The sequence below is a fragment of the Oncorhynchus keta genome, chromosome 14 (assembly GCF_023373465.1).
Source record: "Oncorhynchus keta strain PuntledgeMale-10-30-2019 chromosome 14, Oket_V2, whole genome shotgun sequence".
Taxonomy (NCBI): domain Eukaryota; kingdom Metazoa; phylum Chordata; class Actinopteri; order Salmoniformes; family Salmonidae; genus Oncorhynchus; species Oncorhynchus keta.
In genome coordinates, this window is record NC_068434.1 from 1,727,652 (window position 1) to 1,747,786 (window position 20,135).

Genomic DNA, 20,135 nt, shown 5'->3' on the forward strand with positions numbered 1-20,135 from the left:
TGCAGCTCTCCAGGATGAGGGTTGGGGACCCTGTCTAACCAAGCAGCAGAACCTGCAGCTCTCCAGGATGAGGGTTGGGGACCCTGTCTAACCAAGCAGCAGAACCTGCAGCTCTCCAGGATGAGGGTTGGGGACTCTGTCTAACTAAGCAGCAGAACCTGCAGCTCTCCAGGATGAGGGTTGGGGACCCTGTCTAACCAAGCAGCAGAACCTGCAGTTCTCCAGGATGAGGGTTGGGGACCCTGTCTAACCAAGCAGCAGAACCTGCAGTTCTCCAGGATGAGGGTTGGGGACTCTGTCTGGGAAACACATACTGGCACATTATATTATTAATTACATGAAGCATGAAGACATACCTTAGGCATGGGGAACTGGCATGACCCTGAGCAGTAGTAGGCGTCAAAAGACTTGGGAGATATAATCCACTCGCTCCAGCCAATGTCTGCAAAGTCCACCTTCAGGTAGCGACGAGCACAGTTCCGTGGTTCGTTCCACTGCTTCTTACGAGACTTCTTTATCGTCTGCTCGTCAAACTGCAGCAGGGGCATCTTACCGCCGTGCCTCTGGCTCTTACCACGCGGCTTTTTCCTCGGCCGACGGACTGGCTTGTTCTCCAGCGGTTCGTAGGGGCTGGTCTCGTCCCAGCCCGTCGTCTCATACGGGTACTCCGGCCCCGGTAACTCGTTGTTCTGGAGCGGGAGGAGGACGCTAGCCGAGCGCCGGCGTCTGTTCGGAGGCGCCTGTTGTTGCGCGGCGGTGTTATTCCGAGCGTGCAGCCCCAGTCTATTGAAGCCAGAGGCGAAAGCCCCTTCTCCAGCTGTAGTCATCGTTTGATGCCTCTGTAGTGTCGACGCCACACTCTCGGGCTCAGAGATGGCCGAGTCGTTGGCGTAGACCAGGATGTAAGGAGAGCGGTCTGAGAGGAGCTTCTTCCAGGGCCTGGGTCCAGGCTGGGATGCCACGTCTATCCCGATCAGCAGCTCACGATGACGCTTGGCTTGGTTCACCACCCGGGTGACGTCCTTCCACTGCCAAGAAATGAAGTCCCTGTATAGCGTAGACACGTTGATCACAAAGTGGCCCAAAGCCCTGGTGTGGTTATCCACTGAGGAAAAGCTCCACACATCCATCTGGAGGTGGCTGTGTCTCCTGGGGCCATGGCGGAATGTCGAAGGGGCTCCACAGCTCTTGGGCCTGGTGGTGCTGTTGCAGCCCGGGTGCCGGGTGCTGTTCTGGAGGTCTCCTATGTAGTAGTGGAGCGAGGCTGACAGGACGGCCTCTGACTTGGTGAGAGACGTCAGGTTGAAGATCTGGAGCTGCTTGTTGTTGATGGTGCCTGGGAGAGCAATAGGACGAGGCAGTTAGTATAGAGCCCACAAATTCAAATCATTTATACCTCTGACACCAGGTGGGTGCCATTAATGACCAGGTAGAACAGAGAACCAGCAGGTGAAGATTTGAACACCCCTGGAATCGAGAGTATAGGTCAGAGAGGTCCACGTGTCCATAGAATTACATGAATTATAGGATCTCTATGTGCATATCGTTCAATTTAGTTTCAAACATGGAGCAGAACAAAAACAAATGTAATTAGAGGCTATTTAAGGCAGGTCTACAAACCCTATCATTCAAATGTTTCAAAGCTTCAAATGGCATTTTCTAGGGAAGTCTTGCAATAATAACCAATCACGAGTCATTTGGTTCCCAGTTAACAAATGTTGGTTTGACAGAATGTTGTTGGAAAGTAATGTTTTTAATAACCAAAAGAGCACCCGAAGGGGACGTTCTGTGTGGGTGTTCTGTAGGCTGCAGTGACAACGGCATTGCCAACCTTATCCCCCCCTGCATTATCAACACATTCCAGTAGAAGGCACTGTTTTCTAATATATGGGAGCTGAAACCTGACATGTTCTACATGGCAATAGGGAGGTCTATGATATCAGTGGTTATATACTGCATAACGGCCTCTCGAACGTACAACATGTATATTTAGGAGTTACATAGGCCACACCTACAGCCCAGTTTACACCAGACATTCCATTGGAAAGTTGAATCATGTTGAAAGAAAATACAGATGTGACACACACAGACACAAATGACCTGTCCTATCATTGGCTACTCACCCATAAACACAGATGACCTGTCCTATCATTGGCTACTCACCCATAAACACAGACACAAATGACCTGTCATATCATTGGCTACTCACCCATAAACACAAATGACCTGTCCTATCATTGGCTACTCACCCATAAACACAGATGACCTGTCCTATCATTGGCTACTCACCCATAAACACAGACACAAATGACCTGTCCTATCATTGGCTACTCACCCATACACACAGACACAAATGACCTGTCCTATCATTGGCTACTCACCCATAAACACAGACACAAATGACCTGTCCTATCATTGGCTACTCACCCATACACACAGACACACATGACCTGTCCTATCATTGGCTACTCACCCATACACACAGACACAAATTACCTGTCCTATCATTGGCTACTCACCCATAAACACAGACACAAATTACCTGTCCTATCATTGGCTACTCACCCATAAACACAGACACAAATGACCTGTCCTATCATTGGCTACTCACCCATAAACACAGACACAAATGACCTGTCCTATCATTGGCTACTCACCCATAAACACAGACACAAATGACCTGTCCTATCATTGGCTACTCACCCATACACACAGACACAAATGACCTGTCCTATCATTGGCTACTCACCGATAAGCACAGACACAAATGACCTGTCCTATCATTGGCTACTCACCCATAAACACAGACACAAATGACCTGTCCTATCATTGGCTACTCACCCATAAACACAGACACAAATGACCTGTCCTATCATTGGCTACTCACCCATAAACACAGATACAAATTACCTGTCCTATCATTGGCTACTCACCCATACACACAGACACAAATGACCTGTCCTATCATTGGCTACTCACCCATAAACACAGACACAAATGACCTGTCCTATCATTGGCTACTCACCCATACACACAGACACAAATGACCTGTCCTATCATTGGCTACTCACCCATACACACAGACACAAATTACCTGTCCTATCATTGGCTACTCACCCATAAACCCATCACAAATGACCTGTCCTATCATTGGCTACTCAGCCATAAACACAGACACAAATGACCTGTCCTATCATTGGCTACTCACCAATAAACACAGATACAAATTACCTGTCCTATCATTGGCTACTCACCCATACACACAGACACAAATGACCTGTCCTATCATTGGCTACTCACCCATAAACACAGACACAAATGACCTGTCCTATCATTGGCTACTCACCCATAAACACAGACACAAATTACCTGTCCTATCATTGGCTACTCACCGATAAACACAGATACAAATTACCTGTCCTATCATTGGCTACTCACCCATACACACAGACACAAATGACCTGTCCTGTCATTGGCTACTCACCCATAAACACAGACACAAATGACCTGTCCTATCATTGGCTACTCACCCATAAACACAGACACAAATGACCTGTCCTATCATTGGCTACTCACCCATAAACACAGACACAAATGACCTGTCCTATCATTGGCTACTCACCCATAAACACAGACACAAATGACCTGTCCTATCATTGGCTACTCACCGATAAACACAGATACAAATTACCTGTCCTATCATTGGCTACTCACCCATAAACACAGATACAAATTACCTGTCCCATCATTGGCTACTCACCCATAAACACAGACACAAATGACCTGTCCTATCATTGGCTACTCACCCATACACACAGACACAAATGACCTGTCCTATCAGTGGCTACTCACCCATAAACACAGACACAAAAATTTATAACAGGCTTGAAGGCTACTGTTAGGGTTAGGGCTAAACAACAGGTGAAACAGCCGTTCATTTCCCTAGACTACTAAACAACAGGTGAAACAGCCGTTCATTTCCCTAGACTACTAAACAACAGGTGAAACAGCCGTTCATTTCCCTAGACTACTAAACAACAGGTGAAACAGCCGTTCATTTCCCTAGACTACTAAACAACAGGTGGGACAGCCGTTCATTTCCCTAGGCTACTAAACAACAGGTGAAACAGCCGTTCATTTCCCTAGACTACTAAACAACAGGTGGGACAGCCGTTCATTTCCCTAGGCTACTAAACAACAGGTGAAACAGCCGTTCATTTCCCTAGACTACTAAACAACAGGTGAAACAGCCGTTCATTTCCCTAGACTACTAAACAACAGGTGAAACAGCCGTTCATTTCCCTAGACTACTAAACAACAGGTGGGACAGCCGTTCATTTCCCTAGACTACTAAACAACAGGTGAAACAGGCGTTCATTTCCCTAGACTACTAAACAACAGGTGAAACAGCCGTTCATTTCCCTAGACTACTAAACAACAGGTGAAACAGCCGTTCATTTCCCTAGACTACTAAACAACAGGTGAAACAGCCGTTCATTTCCCTAGACTACTAAACAACAGGTGAAACAGCCGTTCATTTCCCTAGACTACTAAACAACAGGTGAAACAGCCGTTCATTTCCCTAGACTACTAAACAACAGGTGAAACAGCCGTTCATTTCCCTAGACTACTAAACAACAGGTGAGACAGCCGTTCATTTCCCTAGACTACTAAACAACAGGTGAAACAGCCGTTCATTTCCCTAGACTACTAAACAACAGGTGAAACAGCCGTTCATTTCCCTAGACTACTAAACAACAGGTGAGACAGCCGTTCATTTCCCTAGACTACTAAACAACAGGTGAAACAGCCGTTCATTTCCCTAGACTACTAAACAACAGGTGAAACAGCCGTTCATTTCCCTAGACTACTAAACAACAGGTGAAACAGCCGTTCATTTCCCTAGACTACTAAACAACAGGTGAAACAGCCGTTCATTTCCCTAGACTACTAAACAACAGGTGAAACAGCCGTTCATTTCCCTAGACTACTAAACAACAGGTGAAACAGCCGTTCATTTCCCTAGACTACTAAACAACAGGTGAAACAGGCGTTCATTTCCCTAGACTACTAAACAACAGGTGAGACAGCCGTTCATTTCCTAGACTACTAAACAACAGGTGAAACAGCCGTTCATTTCCCTAGACTACTAAACAACAGGTGAAACAGCCGTTCATTTCCCTAGACTACTAAACAACAGGTGAGACAGCCGTTCATTTCCCTAGACTACTAAACAACAGGTGAAACAGCCGTTCATTTCCCTAGACTACTAAACAACAGGTGAAACAGCCGTTCATTTCCCTAGACTACTAAACAACAGGTGAGACAGCCGTTCATTTCCCTAGACTACTAAACAACAGGTGAAACAGCCGTTCATTTCCCTAGACTACTAAACAACAGGTGAAACAGCCGTTCATTTCCCTAGACTACTAAACAACAGGTGGGACAGCCGTTCATTTCCCTAGACTACTAAACAACAGGTGAAACAGCCGTTCATTTCCCTAGACTACTAAACAACAGGTGAAACAGCCGTTCATTTCCCTAGACTACTAAACAACAGGTGAAACAGCCGTTCATTTCCCTAGACTACTAAACAACAGGTGGGACAGCCATTCATTTCCCTAGACTACTAAACAACAGGTGAAACAGCCGTTCATTTCCCTAGACTACTAAACAACAGGTGAAACAGCCGTTCATTTCCCTAGACTACTAAACAACAGGTGAAACAGCCGTTCATTTCCCTAGACTACTAAACAACAGGTGAGACAGCCGTTCATTTCCCTAGACTACTAAACAACAGGTGAAACAGCCGTTCATTTCCCTAGACTACTAAACAACAGGTGAAACAGCCGTTCATTTCCCTAGACTACTAAACAACAGGTGAGACAGCCGTTCATTTCCCTAGACTACTAAACAACAGGTGAAACAGCCGTTCATTTCCCTAGACTACTAAACAACAGGTGAAACAGCCGTTCATTTCCCTAGACTACTAAACAACAGGTGAAACAGCCGTTCATTTCCCTAGACTACTAAACAACAGGTGAGACAGCCGTTCATTTCCCTAGACTACTAAACAACAGGTGGGACAGCCGTTCATTTCCCTAGGCTACTAAACAACAGGTGAAACAGCCGTTCATTTCCCTAGACTACTAAACAACAGGTGAAACAGCCGTTCATTTCCCTAGACTACTAAACAACAGGTGAAACAGCAGTTCCGTTTGGGTAATGGGCTCAGTGGTTGGGCTGTGGATCAACAGGTGCTTTATATTCCCAACTATACAAACACCTTCCTAATATCGAGTTGCATAACAGCATCAATCCGTCAGGGCGTGGACTCTACAAGGTCCCTAAATCGTTCCACAGGGATGCTGGCCCATGTTGACTCTACAAGGTCCCTAAATCGTTCCACAGGGATGCTGGCCCATGTTGACTCTACAAGGTCTCTAAATCGTTCCACAGGGATGCTGGCCCCATGTTGACTCTACAAGGTCTCTAAATCGTTCCACAGGGATGCTGGCCCATGTTGACTCTACAAGGTCCCTAAATCGTTCCACAGGGATGCTGGCCCATGTTGACTCTACAAGGTCTCTAAATCGTTCCACAGGGATGCTGGCCCATGTTGACTCTACAAGGTCCCTAAATCGTTCCACAGGGATGCTGGCCCCATGTTGACTCTACAAGGTCTCTAAATCGTTCCACAGGGATGCTGGCCCATGTTGACTCTACAAGGTCTCTAAATCGTTCCACAGGGATGCTGGCCCATGTTGACTCTACAAGGTCTCTAAATCGTTCCACAGGGATGCTGGCCCATGTTGACTCTACAAGGTCTCTAAATCATTCCACAGGGATGCTGGCCCATGTTGACTCTACAAGGTCTCTAAATCGTTCTACAGGGATGCTGGCCCATGTTGACTCTACAAGGTCTCTAAATCGTTCCACAGGGATGCTGGCCCCATGTTGACTCTACAAGGTGTCTAAAGCGTTCCACAGGGATGCTGGCCCCATGTTGACTCTACAAGGTGTCTAAAGCGTTCCACAGGGATGCTGGCCCCATGTTGACTCTACAAGGTCTCTAAATCGTTCCACAGGGATGCTGGCCCATGTTGACTCTACAAGGTCCCTAAATCGTTCCACAGGGATGCTGGCCCATGTTGACTCTACAAGGTCTCTAAATCGTTCCACAGGGATGCTGGCCCATGTTGACTCTACAAGGTCCCTAAATCGTTCCACAGGGATGCTGGCCCCATGTTGACTCTACAAGGTCTCTAAATCGTTCCACAGGGATGCTGGCCCATGTTGACTCTACAAGGTCTCTAAATCGTTCCACAGGGATGCTGGCCCATGTTGACTCTACAAGGTCTCTAAATCGTTCCACAGGGATGCTGGCCCATGTTGACTCTACAAGGTCTCTAAATCATTCCACAGGGATGCTGGCCCATGTTGACTCTACAAGGTCTCTAAATCGTTCTACAGGGATGCTGGCCCATGTTGACTCTACAAGGTCTCTAAATCGTTCCACAGGGATGCTGGCCCCATGTTGACTCTACAAGGTGTCTAAAGCGTTCCACAGGGATGCTGGCCCCATGTTGACTCTACAAGGTGTCTAAAGCGTTCCACAGGGATGCTGGCCCATGTTGACTCCAATGCTTCCCACAGTTGTATCAAGTTGGCTGGACAAGTTGTCCTTTGGGTGGTGGACCATTCTTGATACACAAGGTTAACTGTTCAGCATGACAATCCCAGCAGCGTTGCAGTTCTTGACACACTCAAACCGGTGCACCTGGCACCTACTACCATACCCCGTTCAAAGGCACTTACATATGTTGTCTTGTCCATTCACCCTCTGAATGACACAAACACACAATCCATGTCTCAATTGTCTCAAGGCTGAAAAATCCTTATTTAACCTGTCTCCTCCCCTTCATCTACACTGATTGAAGTGGATTTAACCTGTCTCCTCCCCTTCATCTACACTGATTGAAGTGGATTTAACCTGTCTCCTCCCCTTCATCTACACTGATTGAAGTGGATTTAACCTGTCTCCTCCCCTTCATCTACACTGATTGAAGTGGATTTATCCTGTCTCCTCCCCTTCATCTACACTGATTGGAGTGGATTTAACCTGTCTCCTCCCCTTCATCTACACTGATTGAAGTGGATTTAACCTGTCTCCTCCCCTTCATCTACACTGATTGAAGTGGATTTAACCTGTCTCCTCCCCTTCATCTACACTGATTGAAGTGAATTTCACAAGTGACATCAATAAGGGATCATAGCTTTCACCTGGATTCACCTGGTCAGTCTGTCACGGAAAGAGCAGGTGTTCCTAATGTTTGTTCACACTATATATATATATATACACTATATACACACACTATATATATACACACACACTATATACACACACTATATACACACACTATATACACACACTATATATATATATATATACACACTATATATACACACTATATATATATATACACACTATATACACACACTATATACACACACTATATATATATATACACACTATATACACACTATATACACACACTATATATACACACTATATACACACACTATATACACACACTATATACACACACTATATACACACATTCACACAAAACCCACACACATTCACATACACTAGATACGCACAAACACACACTCATACCGACAACACACACACACACACACACACACACACACACACACACACACACACACACACACACACACACACACACACACACACACACACACACACACACACACACACACACACACACACACACACACACACACACACACACACACTTTCACACTAATAATTTGCTGTTGTTACTCTGTTCTTTATTTTATTTATTTTACTCTTAGTATTATCTGTCACTTTACCCTGCCTTCATGTACATATCTACCTCAAATACCTTATTATTATCTATCCTGATGACTAGTCACTTTACCCTGCCTTCATGTACATATCTACCTCAAATACCTTATTATTATCTATCCTGATGCCTAGTCACTTTACCCTGCCTTCATGTACATATCCACCTCAAATACCTTATTATTATCTATCCTGATGCCTAGTCACTTTACCCTGCCTTCATGTACATATCTACCTCAAATACCTTATTATTATCTATCCTGATGTCTAGTCACTTTACCCTGCCTTCATGTACATATCTACCTCAGATACCTTATTATTATCTATCCTGATGTCTGGTCACTTTACCCTGCCTTCATGTTCATATCTACCTCAAATACCTTATTATTATCTATCCTGATGCCTAGTCACTTTACCCTGCCTTCATGTACATATCTACCTCAAATACCGTATTATTATCTATCCTGATGACTAGTCACTTTACCCTGCCTTCATGTACATATCTACCTCAAATACCTTATTATCTATCCTGATGACTAGTCACTTTACCCTGCCTTCATGTAGATATCTAAATCATTGATCTGGTACTGGTACTCCCTGTATAGTTCCATCCCACAGGGCACAGACATCAATCAATTCAATGTCGAGTTTTGTTTTGCATTTAGTTGAGTTGTAAACGAACTTGAAATCAGCAAACAATTTCACTCTTGGATCTACGTAAAAAAAATATGAAATGCGCTAATGTTGATTTGTTGATTTGCAAATTCAATTAGTTCTCCGTGTTAGTTCAACGTGTTAGTTCAACGTCATCACATATATTTTGGGGGGGTTGAAATGACGTGGAAACAACATTGATTCAACCAATTTGGCTCACATGTTGGATTATTGTGTATTTTATTCCTCTTGTGCTCATACATTTTTTTAAATTACATTTATGTAACTCTACATAGTTGTGAAAGGCTTCTAAGCAAGAATATCATTGTTAAGTCTACATTCGTTAAATTCGGCATGAGACAAATACATATTTAATTAGATTTACCCCAATGCGCTTTAAAGCTGCGGACCGTATTCCCATCCTTGAAAGGAAATCCTGCACGGTTATATTTGTCGTAAAGCATCTGCATGTGTTCCGTCATAGTATCCTGTAAAAGCAGGTCTTGCTCATTCTTCTCTGAGCGGTCTTTGTCCCCCAGGGGGGCACCTGAGTGCCCAGATTCACCTTTTCTTTTCAAACCAGTGAAATGATCTTTCAACATCGCGCAATATCCACCGAATAGATAGCTCCATCCGAGCAGCAGCAGTAACTGCGGACAGAGAGCCATGTTCCCAGTGAGAATAGTGGTGGACACGTTCAGTCAGAATAACTTGCTGGTCTTAATCTCCCACTCAGAGCGCGTGTCCCGGGTCCTCTTAAGAGTGAAAATAGGTGGCATCACCTTAAGATTCGAGCAGTGTTCATTTGTTTAAAAATCACCTGAAAAACTCGACACCCACTAAAAGAAACAAAGAAGAGGTAATAGCCAACGAAACGGACAGTGCGCTGTGCTCCTGCAGCGCGCTCCACTCTGTCTGCTGTGCAGTTGAACAGTTATATCAAAGATGATCTCTCCCTCTCTCTCGGTTGAGTGAATAAGGACTCCCTCTTCCCAGTTCGAAGTAATAGCTAATAGTGTTGAAGAGGGCAGCAGCTCTTGGTTTTGTTCAGATCTGGGCAGATCTCTCCATCGACAGCCAATCGTCCCCGTTGTGCTTGGTAATATATATGGCTACTGAGACCAGCTGGGTATTACTACTGGGACCAGCTGGTATTACTACGGGGACCAGCTGGGTATCACTACTGGGACCATCTGGGTATTACCACAGGGACCAGATGGGTATTACTACTGGGGCCAGCTGGTATTACTACGGGGACCAGCTGGATATCACTACTGGGACCAGCTGGGTATCACTACTGGGACCAGCTGGGTATTACTAATGGGACCAGCTGGGTATTACTACAGGGACCAGCTGGGTATTACTACTGGGACAAGCTGGGTATTACTACTGGGACCAGCTGGGTATTACTACAGGGACCAGCTGGGTATTACTACAGGGACCAGCTGGGTATTACTACTGGGACCAGCTGGGTATTACTACTGGGACCAGCTGGGTATTACTACTGGGACCAGCTGGGTATTACTACTGGGACCAGCTGGGTATCACTACTGGGACCAGCTGGTATTACTACGGGGACCAGCTGCGTATCACTACTGGGACCATCTGGGTATTACCACAGGGACCAGATGGGTATTACTACTGGGGCCAGCTGGTATTACTACGGGGACCAGCTGGATATCACTACTGGGACCAGCTGGGTATCACTACTGGGACCAGCTGGGTATTACTACTGGGACCAGCTGGGTATTACTACAGGGACCAGCTGGGTATTATTACCTGGACCAGCTGGGTATTACTACAGGGACCAGCTGGGTATTACTACAGGGACCAGCTGGGTATTACTACTGGGACCAGCTGGGTATTACTACTGGGACCAGCTGGGTATTACTACAGGGACAAGCTGGGTATTACTACAGGGACCAGCTGGGTATTACTACAGGGACCAGCTGGGTATTACTACTGGGACCAGCTGGGTATTACTACAGGGACCAGCTGGGTATTACTACAGGGACCAGCTGGGTATTACTACTGGGACCAGCTGGGTATTACTACAGGGACCAGCTGGGTATTACTACAGGGACCAGCTGGGTATTACTACTGGGACCAGCTGGGTATTACTACTGGGACCAGCTGGGTATTACTACAGGGACCAGCTGGGTATTACTACAGGGACCAGCTGGGTATTACTACTGGGACCAGCTGGGTATTACTACTGGGACCAGCTGGGTATTACTACAGGGACGAGCTGGGTATTACTACTGGGACCAGCTGGGTATTACTACTGGGACCAGCTGGGTATTACTACTGGGAACAGCTGGGTATTACTACTGGGAACAGCTGGGTATTACTACAGGGACCAGCTGGGTATTACTACTTGCACCAGCTGGGTATTACTACTGGGACCAGCTGGGTATTACTACTGGGACCAGATGAGTATTACTACTGGGACCAGCTGGTTATTACTACAGGGACCAGCTGGGTATTACTACTGGAACCAGCTGGGTATTACTACTGGGACCAGCTGGGTATTACTACTGGGACCAGATGAGTATTACTACTGGGACCAGCTGGGTATTACTACTGGGACCAGCTGGGTACTACTACAGGGACCAGCTGGGTATTATTACCTGGACCAGCTGGGTATTACTACTGGGACCAGCTGGGTATTATTACCTGGACCAGCTGGGTATTACTACTGGGACCAGCTGGGTATTACTACTGGGACCAGCTGGGTATTACTACTGGGACCAGCTGGGTATTACTACAGGGACCAGCAGGTTATTACTACTGGGAACAGCTGGTTATTACTACTGGGACCAGCTGGGTATTACTACTGGGACCAGCTGGGTATTCCTACTGGGACCAGCTGGTTATTACTACTGTGACCAGCTGGGTATTACTACAGGAACCAGCTGGATATTACTACTGGGACCAGCTGGGTATTACTACTGGGACCAGCTGGGTATCACTACTGGGACCAGCTGGGTATTACTACTGGGACCGCCTGGGTATCACTACTGGGACCAGCTGGGAATTACTACTGGGACCAGCTGGGTATTACTACAGGGACCAGCTGGGTATTACTACTGGGACCAGCTGGGTATTACTACTGGGACCAGCTGGGTATTACTACTGGGAACAGCTGGGTATTACTACTGGGAACAGCTGGGTATTACTACAGGGACCAGCTGGGTATTACTACTTGCACCAGCTGGGTATTACTACTGGGACCAGCTGGGTATTACTACTGGGACCAGATGAGTATTACTACTGGGACCAGCTGGTTATTACTACAGGGACCAGCTGGGTATTACTACTGGAACCAGCTGGGTATTACTACTGGGACCAGCTGGGTATTACTACTGGGACCAGCTGGGTATTACTACAGGAACCAGCTGGGTATTACTACTGGAACCAGCTGGGTATTACTACTGGAACCAGCTGGGTATTACTACTGGGACCAGCTGGGTATTACTACTGGGACCAGCTGGGTTTTACTAATGGGACCAGCTGGGTATTACTACAAGGACCAGCTGGTTATTACTACTGGGACCAGCTGGGTATTACTACAGGGACCAGCTGGTTATTACTACTGGGACCAGCTGGGTATTATTACTGGGACCAGCTGGGTATTACTACTGGGACCAGCTGGGTATTATTACCTGGACCAGCTGGGTATTACTACTGGGACCAGCTGGGTATTACTACTGGGACCAGCTGTGTATTACTACAGGGACCAGCTGGGTATTACTACTGGGACCAGCTTGGTATTACTACTGGGACCAGCTGGGTATTACTACTGGGAACAGCTGGGTATTACTACTGGGAACAGCTGGGTATTACTACAGGGACCAGCTGGGTATTACTACTGGGACCAGCTGGGTACTACTACAGGGACAAGCTGGGTATTATTACCTGGACCAGCTGGGTATTACTACTGGGACCAGCTGGGTATTATTACCTGGACCAGCTGGGTATTACTACTGGGACCAGCTGGGTATTACTACTGGGACCAGCTGGGTATTACTACTGGGACCAGCTGGGTATTACTACAGGGACCAGCAGGTTATTACTACGGGGAACAGCTGGTTATTACTACTGGGACCAGCTGGGTATTACTACTGGGACCAGCTGGGTATTCCTACTGGGACCAGCTGGTTATTACTACTGTGACCAGCTGGGTATTACTACAGGAACCAGCTGGATATTACTACTGGGACCAGCTGGGTATTACTACTGGGACCAGCTGGGTATCACTACTGGGACCAGCTGGGTATTACTACTGGGACCGCCTGGGTATCACTACTGGGACCAGCTGGGAATTACTACTGGGACCAGCTGGGTATTACTACAGGGACCAGCTGGGTATTACTACTGGGACCAGCTGGGTATTACTACTGGGACCAGCTGGGTATTACTACTGGGAACAGCTGGGTATTACTACTGGGAACAGCTGGGTATTACTACAGGGACCAGCTGGGTATTACTACTTGCACCAGCTGGGTATTACTACTGGGACCAGCTGGGTATTACTACTGGGACCAGATGAGTATTACTACTAGGACCAGCTGGTTATTACTACAGGGACCAGCTGGGTATTACTACTGGAACCAGCTGGGTATTACTACTGGGACCAGCTGGTTATTACTACTGTGATCAGCTGGGTATTACTACAGGAACCAGCTGGATATTACTACTGGGACCAGCTGGGTATTACTACTGGGACCAGCTGGGTATCACTACTGGGACCAGCTGGGTATTACTACTGGGACCGCCTGGGTATCACTACTGGGACCAGCTGGGAATTACTACTGGGACCAGCTGGGTATTACTACAGGGACCAGCTGGGTATTACTACTGGGACCAGCTGGGTATTACTACTGGGACCAGCTGGGTATTACTACTGGGAACAGCTGGGTATTACTACTGGGAACAGCTGGGTATTACTACAGGGACCAGCTGTGTATTACTACTTGCACCAGCTGGGTATTACTACTGGGACCAGCTGGGTATTACTACTGGGACCAGATGAGTATTACTACTGGGACCAGCTGGTTATTACTACAGGGACCAGCTGGGTATTACTACTGGAACCAGCTGGGTATTACTACTGGGACCAGCTGGGTATTACTACTGGGACCAGCTGGGTATTACTACAGGAACCAGCTGGGTATTACTACTGGAACCAGCTGGGTATTACTACTGGAACCAGCTGGGTATTACTACTGGGACCAGCTGGGTATTACTACTGGGACCAGCTGGGTTTTACTAATGGGACCAGCTGGGTATTACTACAAGGACCAGCTGGTTATTACTACTGGGACCAGCTGGGTATTACTACAGGGACCAGCTGGTTATTACTACTGGGACCAGCTGGGTATTATTACTGGGACCAGCTGGGTATTACTACTGGGACCAGCTGGGTATTATTACCTGGACCAGCTGGGTATTACTACTGGGACCAGCTGGGTATTACTACTGGGACCAGCTGTGTATTACTACAGGACCAGCTGGGTATTACTACTGGGACCAGCTTGGTATTACTACTGGGACCAGCTGGGTATTACTACTGGGAACAGCTGGGTATTACTACTGGGAACAGCTGGGTATTACTACAGGGACCAGCTGGGTATTACTACTTGCACCAGCTGGGTATTACTACTGGGACCAGCTGGGTATTACTACAGGAACCAGCTGGGTATTACTACTGGGACCAGCTGGGTATTACTACTGGAACCAGCTGGGTATTACTACTGGGACCAGCTGGGTATTACTACTGGGACCAGCTGGGTTTTACTAATGGGACCAGCTGGGTATTACTACAAGGACCAGCTGGTTATTACTACTGGGACCAGCTGGGTATTACTACAGGGACCAGCTGGGTATTACTAATGGGACCAGCTGGGTATTATTACTGGGACCAGCTGGGTATTACTACTGGGACCAGCTGGGTATTATTACCTGGACCAGCTGGGTATTACTACTGGGACCAGCTGGGTATTACTACTGGGACCAGCTGGGTATTACTACTGGGACCAGCTGGGTATTACTACTGGGACCAGCTGGGTATTACTACTGGAACCAGCTGGGTATTACTACTGGGACCAGCTGGGTATTACTACTGGGACCAGCTGGGTATTACTACTGGAACCAGCTGGGTATTACTACTGGGACCAGCTGGGTATTACTACTGGGAACAGCTGGGTATTACTACAGGGACCAGCTGGGTATTATTACCTGGACCAGCTGGGTATTACTACAGGGACCAGCTGGGTATTACTACAGGGACCAGCTGGGTATTACTACAGGGACCAGCTGGGTATTACTACAGGGACCAGCTGGGTATTACTACAGGGACCAGCTGGGTATTACTACCTGGACCAGCTGGGTATTACTACAGGGACCAGCTGGGTATTACTACAGGGACCAGCTGGGTATTATTACCTGGACCAGCTGGGTATTACTACAGGGACCAGCTGGGTATTACTACAGGGACCAGCTGGGTATTACTACAGGGACCAGCTGGGTATTACTACCTGGACCAGCTGGGTATTACTACAGGGACCAGCTGGGTATTACTACAGGGACCAGCTGGGTATTATTACCTGGACCAGCTGGGTATTACTACAGGGACCAGCTGGGTATTACTACAGGGACCAGCTGGGTATTATTACCTGGACCAGCTGGGTATTACTACAGGGACCAGCTGGGTATTATTACCTGGACCAGCTGGGTATTACTACAGGGACCAGCTGGGTATTATTACCTGGACCAGCTGGGTATTACTACAGGGACCAGCTGGTATTACTACGGGGACCAGCTGGGTATCACTACTGGGACCAGCTGGGTATTACTACTGGGACCAGCTGGTATTACTACAGGGACCAGCTGGGTATCACTACTGGGACCAGCTGGGTATTATTACTGGGACCAGCTGGTATTACTGCAGGGACCAGCTGGGTATCACTACTGGGACCAGCTGGGTATTACTACTGGGACCAGCTGGGTATCACTACTGGGACCAGCTGGGTATTATTACTGGGACCAGCTGGGTATTACTACTGGGACCAGCTGGGTATTACTACTGGGACCAGATGAGTATTACTACTGGGACCAGCTGGGTATTACTACTGGGACCAGCTGGGTATTACTACAGGGACCAGCTGGGTATTATTACCTGGACCAGCTGGGTATTACTACTGGGACCAGCTGGGTATTATTACCTGGACCAGCTGGGTATTACTACTGGGACCAGCTGGGTATTACTACTGGGACCAGCTGGGTATTACTACTGGGACCAGCTGGGTATTACTACAGGGACCAGCAGGTTATTACTACTGGGAACAGCTGGTTATTACTACTGGGACCAGCTGGGTATTACTACTGGGACCAGCTGGGTATTCCTACTGGGACCAGCTGGTTATTACTACTGGGACCAGATGGGTATTACTACTGGGACCGCCTGGGTATCACTACTGGGACCAGCTGGGAATTACTACTGGGACCAGCTGTGTATTACTACAGGGACGAGCTGGGTATTACTACTGGGACCAGCTGGGTATTACTACTGGGACCAGCTGGGTATTACTACTGGGAACAGCTGGGTATTACTACTGGGAACAGCTGGGTATTACTACAGGGACCAGCTGGGTATTACTACTTGCACCAGCTGGGTATTACTACTGGGACCAGCTGGGTATTACTACTGGGACCAGATGAGTATTACTACTGGGACCAGCTGGTTATTACTACAGGGACCAGCTGGGTATTACTACTGGAACCAGCTGGGTATTACTACTGGGACCAGCTGGGTATTACTACTGGGATCAGATGAGTATTACTACTGGGACCAGCTGGGTATTACTACTGGGACCAGCTGGGTACTACTACAGGGACCAGCTGGGTATTATTACCTGGACCAGCTGGGTATTACTACTGGGACCAGCTGGGTATTATTACCTGGACCAGCTGGGTATTACTACTGGGACCAGCTGGGTATTACTACTGGGACCAGCTGGGTATTACTACTGGGACCAGCTGGGTATTACTACAGGGACCAGCAGGTTATTACTACTGGGAACAGCTGGTTATTACTACTGGGACCAGCTGGGTATTACTACTGGGACCAGCTGGGTATTCCTACTGGGACCAGCTGGTTATTACTACTGTGACCAGCTGGGTATTACTACAGGAACCAGCTGGATATTACTACTGGGACCAGCTGGGTATTACTACTGGGACCAGCTGGGTATCACTACTGGGACCAGCTGGGTATTACTACTGGGACCGCCTGGGTATCACTACTGGGACCAGCTGGGAATTACTACAGGGACCAGCTGGGTATTACTACTGGGACCAGCTGGGTATTACTACTGGGACCAGCTGGGTATTACTACTGGGAACAGCTGGGTATTACTACTGGGAACAGCTGGGTATTACTACAGGGACCAGCTGGGTATTACTACTTGCACCAGCTGGGTATTACTACTGGGACCAGCTGGGTATTACTACTGGGACCAGATGAGTATTACTACTGGGACCAGCTGGTTATTACTACAGGGACCAGCTGGGTATTACTACTGGAACCAGCTGGGTATTACTACTGGGACCAGCTGGGTATTACTACTGGGACCAGCTGGGTATTACTACAGGAACCAACTGGGTATTACTACTGGAACCAGCTGGGTATTACTACTGGAACCAGCTGGGTATTACTACTGGGACCAGCTGGGTATTACTACTGGGACCAGCTGGGTTTTACTAATGGGACCAGCTGGGTATTTCTACAAGGACCAGCTGGTTATTACTACTGGGACCAGCTGGGTATTACTACAGGGACCAGCTGGTTATTACTACTGGGACCAGCTGGGTATTACTACTGGGACCAGCTGGGTATTATTACCTGGACCAGCTGGGTATTACTACTGGGACCAGCTGGGTATTACTACTGGGACCAGCTGTGTATTACTACAGGGACCAGCTGGGTATTACTACTGGGACCAGCTTGGTATTACTACTGGGACCAGCTGAGTATTACTACTGGGAACAGCTGGGTATTACTACTGGGAACAGCTGGGTATTACTACAGGGACCAGCTGGGTATTACTACTTGCACCAGCTGGGTACCACCAGCTGGGTATTACTACAGGAACCAGCTGGGTATTACTACTGGGACCAGCTGGGTATTACTACTGGAACCAGCTGGGTATTACTACTGGGACCAGCTGGGTATTACTACTGGGACCAGCTGGGTTTTACTAATGGGACCAGCTAGGTATTACTACAAGGACCAGCTGGGTATTATTACCTGGACCAGCTGGGTATTACTACAGGAACCAGCTGGGTATTACTACTGGGACCATCTGGGTATTACTACTGGGACCAGCTGGGTATTACTACAGGGACCAGCTGGGTATTACTAATGGGACCAGCTGGGTATTATTACTGGGACCAGCTGGGTATTACTACTGGGACCAGCTGGGTATTATTACCTGGACCAGCTGGGTATTACTACTGGGACCAGCTGGGTATTACTACTGGGACCAGCTGGGTATTACTACTGGGACCAGCTGGGTATTACTACTGGGACCAGCTGGGTATTACTACTGGAACCAGCTGGGTATTACTACTGGGACCAGCTGGGTATTACTACTGGGACCAGCTGGGAATTACTACTGGGACCAGCTGGGTATTACTACAGGGACGAGCTGGGTATTACTACTGGGACCAGCTGGGTATTACTACTGGGACCAGCTGGGTATTACTACTGGGAACAGCTGGGTATTACTACTGGGAACAGCTGGGTATTACTACAGGGACCAGCTGGGTATTACTACTTGCACCAGCTGGGTATTACTACTGGGACCAGCTGGGTATTACTACTGGGACCAGATGAGTATTACTACTGGGACCAGCTGGTTATTACTACAGGGACCAGCTGGGTATTACTACTGGAACCAGCTGGGTATTACTACTGGGACCAGCTGGGTATTACTACTGGGACCAGATGAGTATTACTACTGGGACCAGCTGGGTATTACTACTGGGACCAGCTGGGTACTACTACAGGGACCAGCTGGGTATTATTACCTGGACCAGCTGGGTATTACTACTGGGACCAGCTGGGTATTATTACCTGGACCAGCTGGGTATTACTACTGGGACCAGCTGGGTATTACTACTGGGACCAGCTGGGTATTACTACTGGGACCAGCTGGGTATTACTACAGGGACCAGCAGGTTATTACTACTGGGAACAGCTGGTTATTACTACTGGGACCAGCTGGGTATTACTACTGGGACCAGCTGGGTATTCCTACTGGGACCAGCTGGGTATTACTACTGGGACCAGCTGGGAATTACTACTGGGACCAGATGAGTATTACTACTGGGACCAGCTGGTTATTACTACAGGGACCAGCTGGGTATTACTACTGGAACCAGCTGGGTATTACTACTGGGACCAGCTGGGTATTACTACTGGGACCAGCTGGGTATTACTACAGGAACCAGCTGGGTATTACTACTGGAACCAGCTGGGTATTACTACTGGAACCAGCTGGGTATTACTACTAGGACCAGCTGG

The 20,135-nt window shown here is 47.6% G+C and overlaps 1 protein-coding gene across 12 annotated transcripts in view; it reads right to left on the reverse strand.

Moving 5' to 3' along the window:
• Positions 1 to 10,587, reverse strand: part of bmp3 (bone morphogenetic protein 3) — a 135,085-nt gene extending 124,498 nt beyond the window's left edge. For 11 of the 12 annotated variants that reach the window (XM_052460814.1, XM_052460815.1, XM_052460807.1 and 8 more), the window contains exons 1-2: positions 9,933 to 10,577; positions 357 to 1,336 (exon numbers count right to left, since the gene is read on the reverse strand). In XM_052460814.1, the coding sequence (XP_052316774.1) occupies positions 357 to 1,336; positions 9,933 to 10,215 (1,263 nt within the window). In that variant the 5' untranslated portion in view covers positions 10,216 to 10,577. Of the gene's footprint in view, positions 1 to 356; positions 1,337 to 9,932 lie in introns of all 12 variants that reach the window. The other variant, XM_052460818.1, reaches the window with a different exon arrangement.
• Positions 10,588 to 20,135: the final 9,548 nt, after the last annotated feature.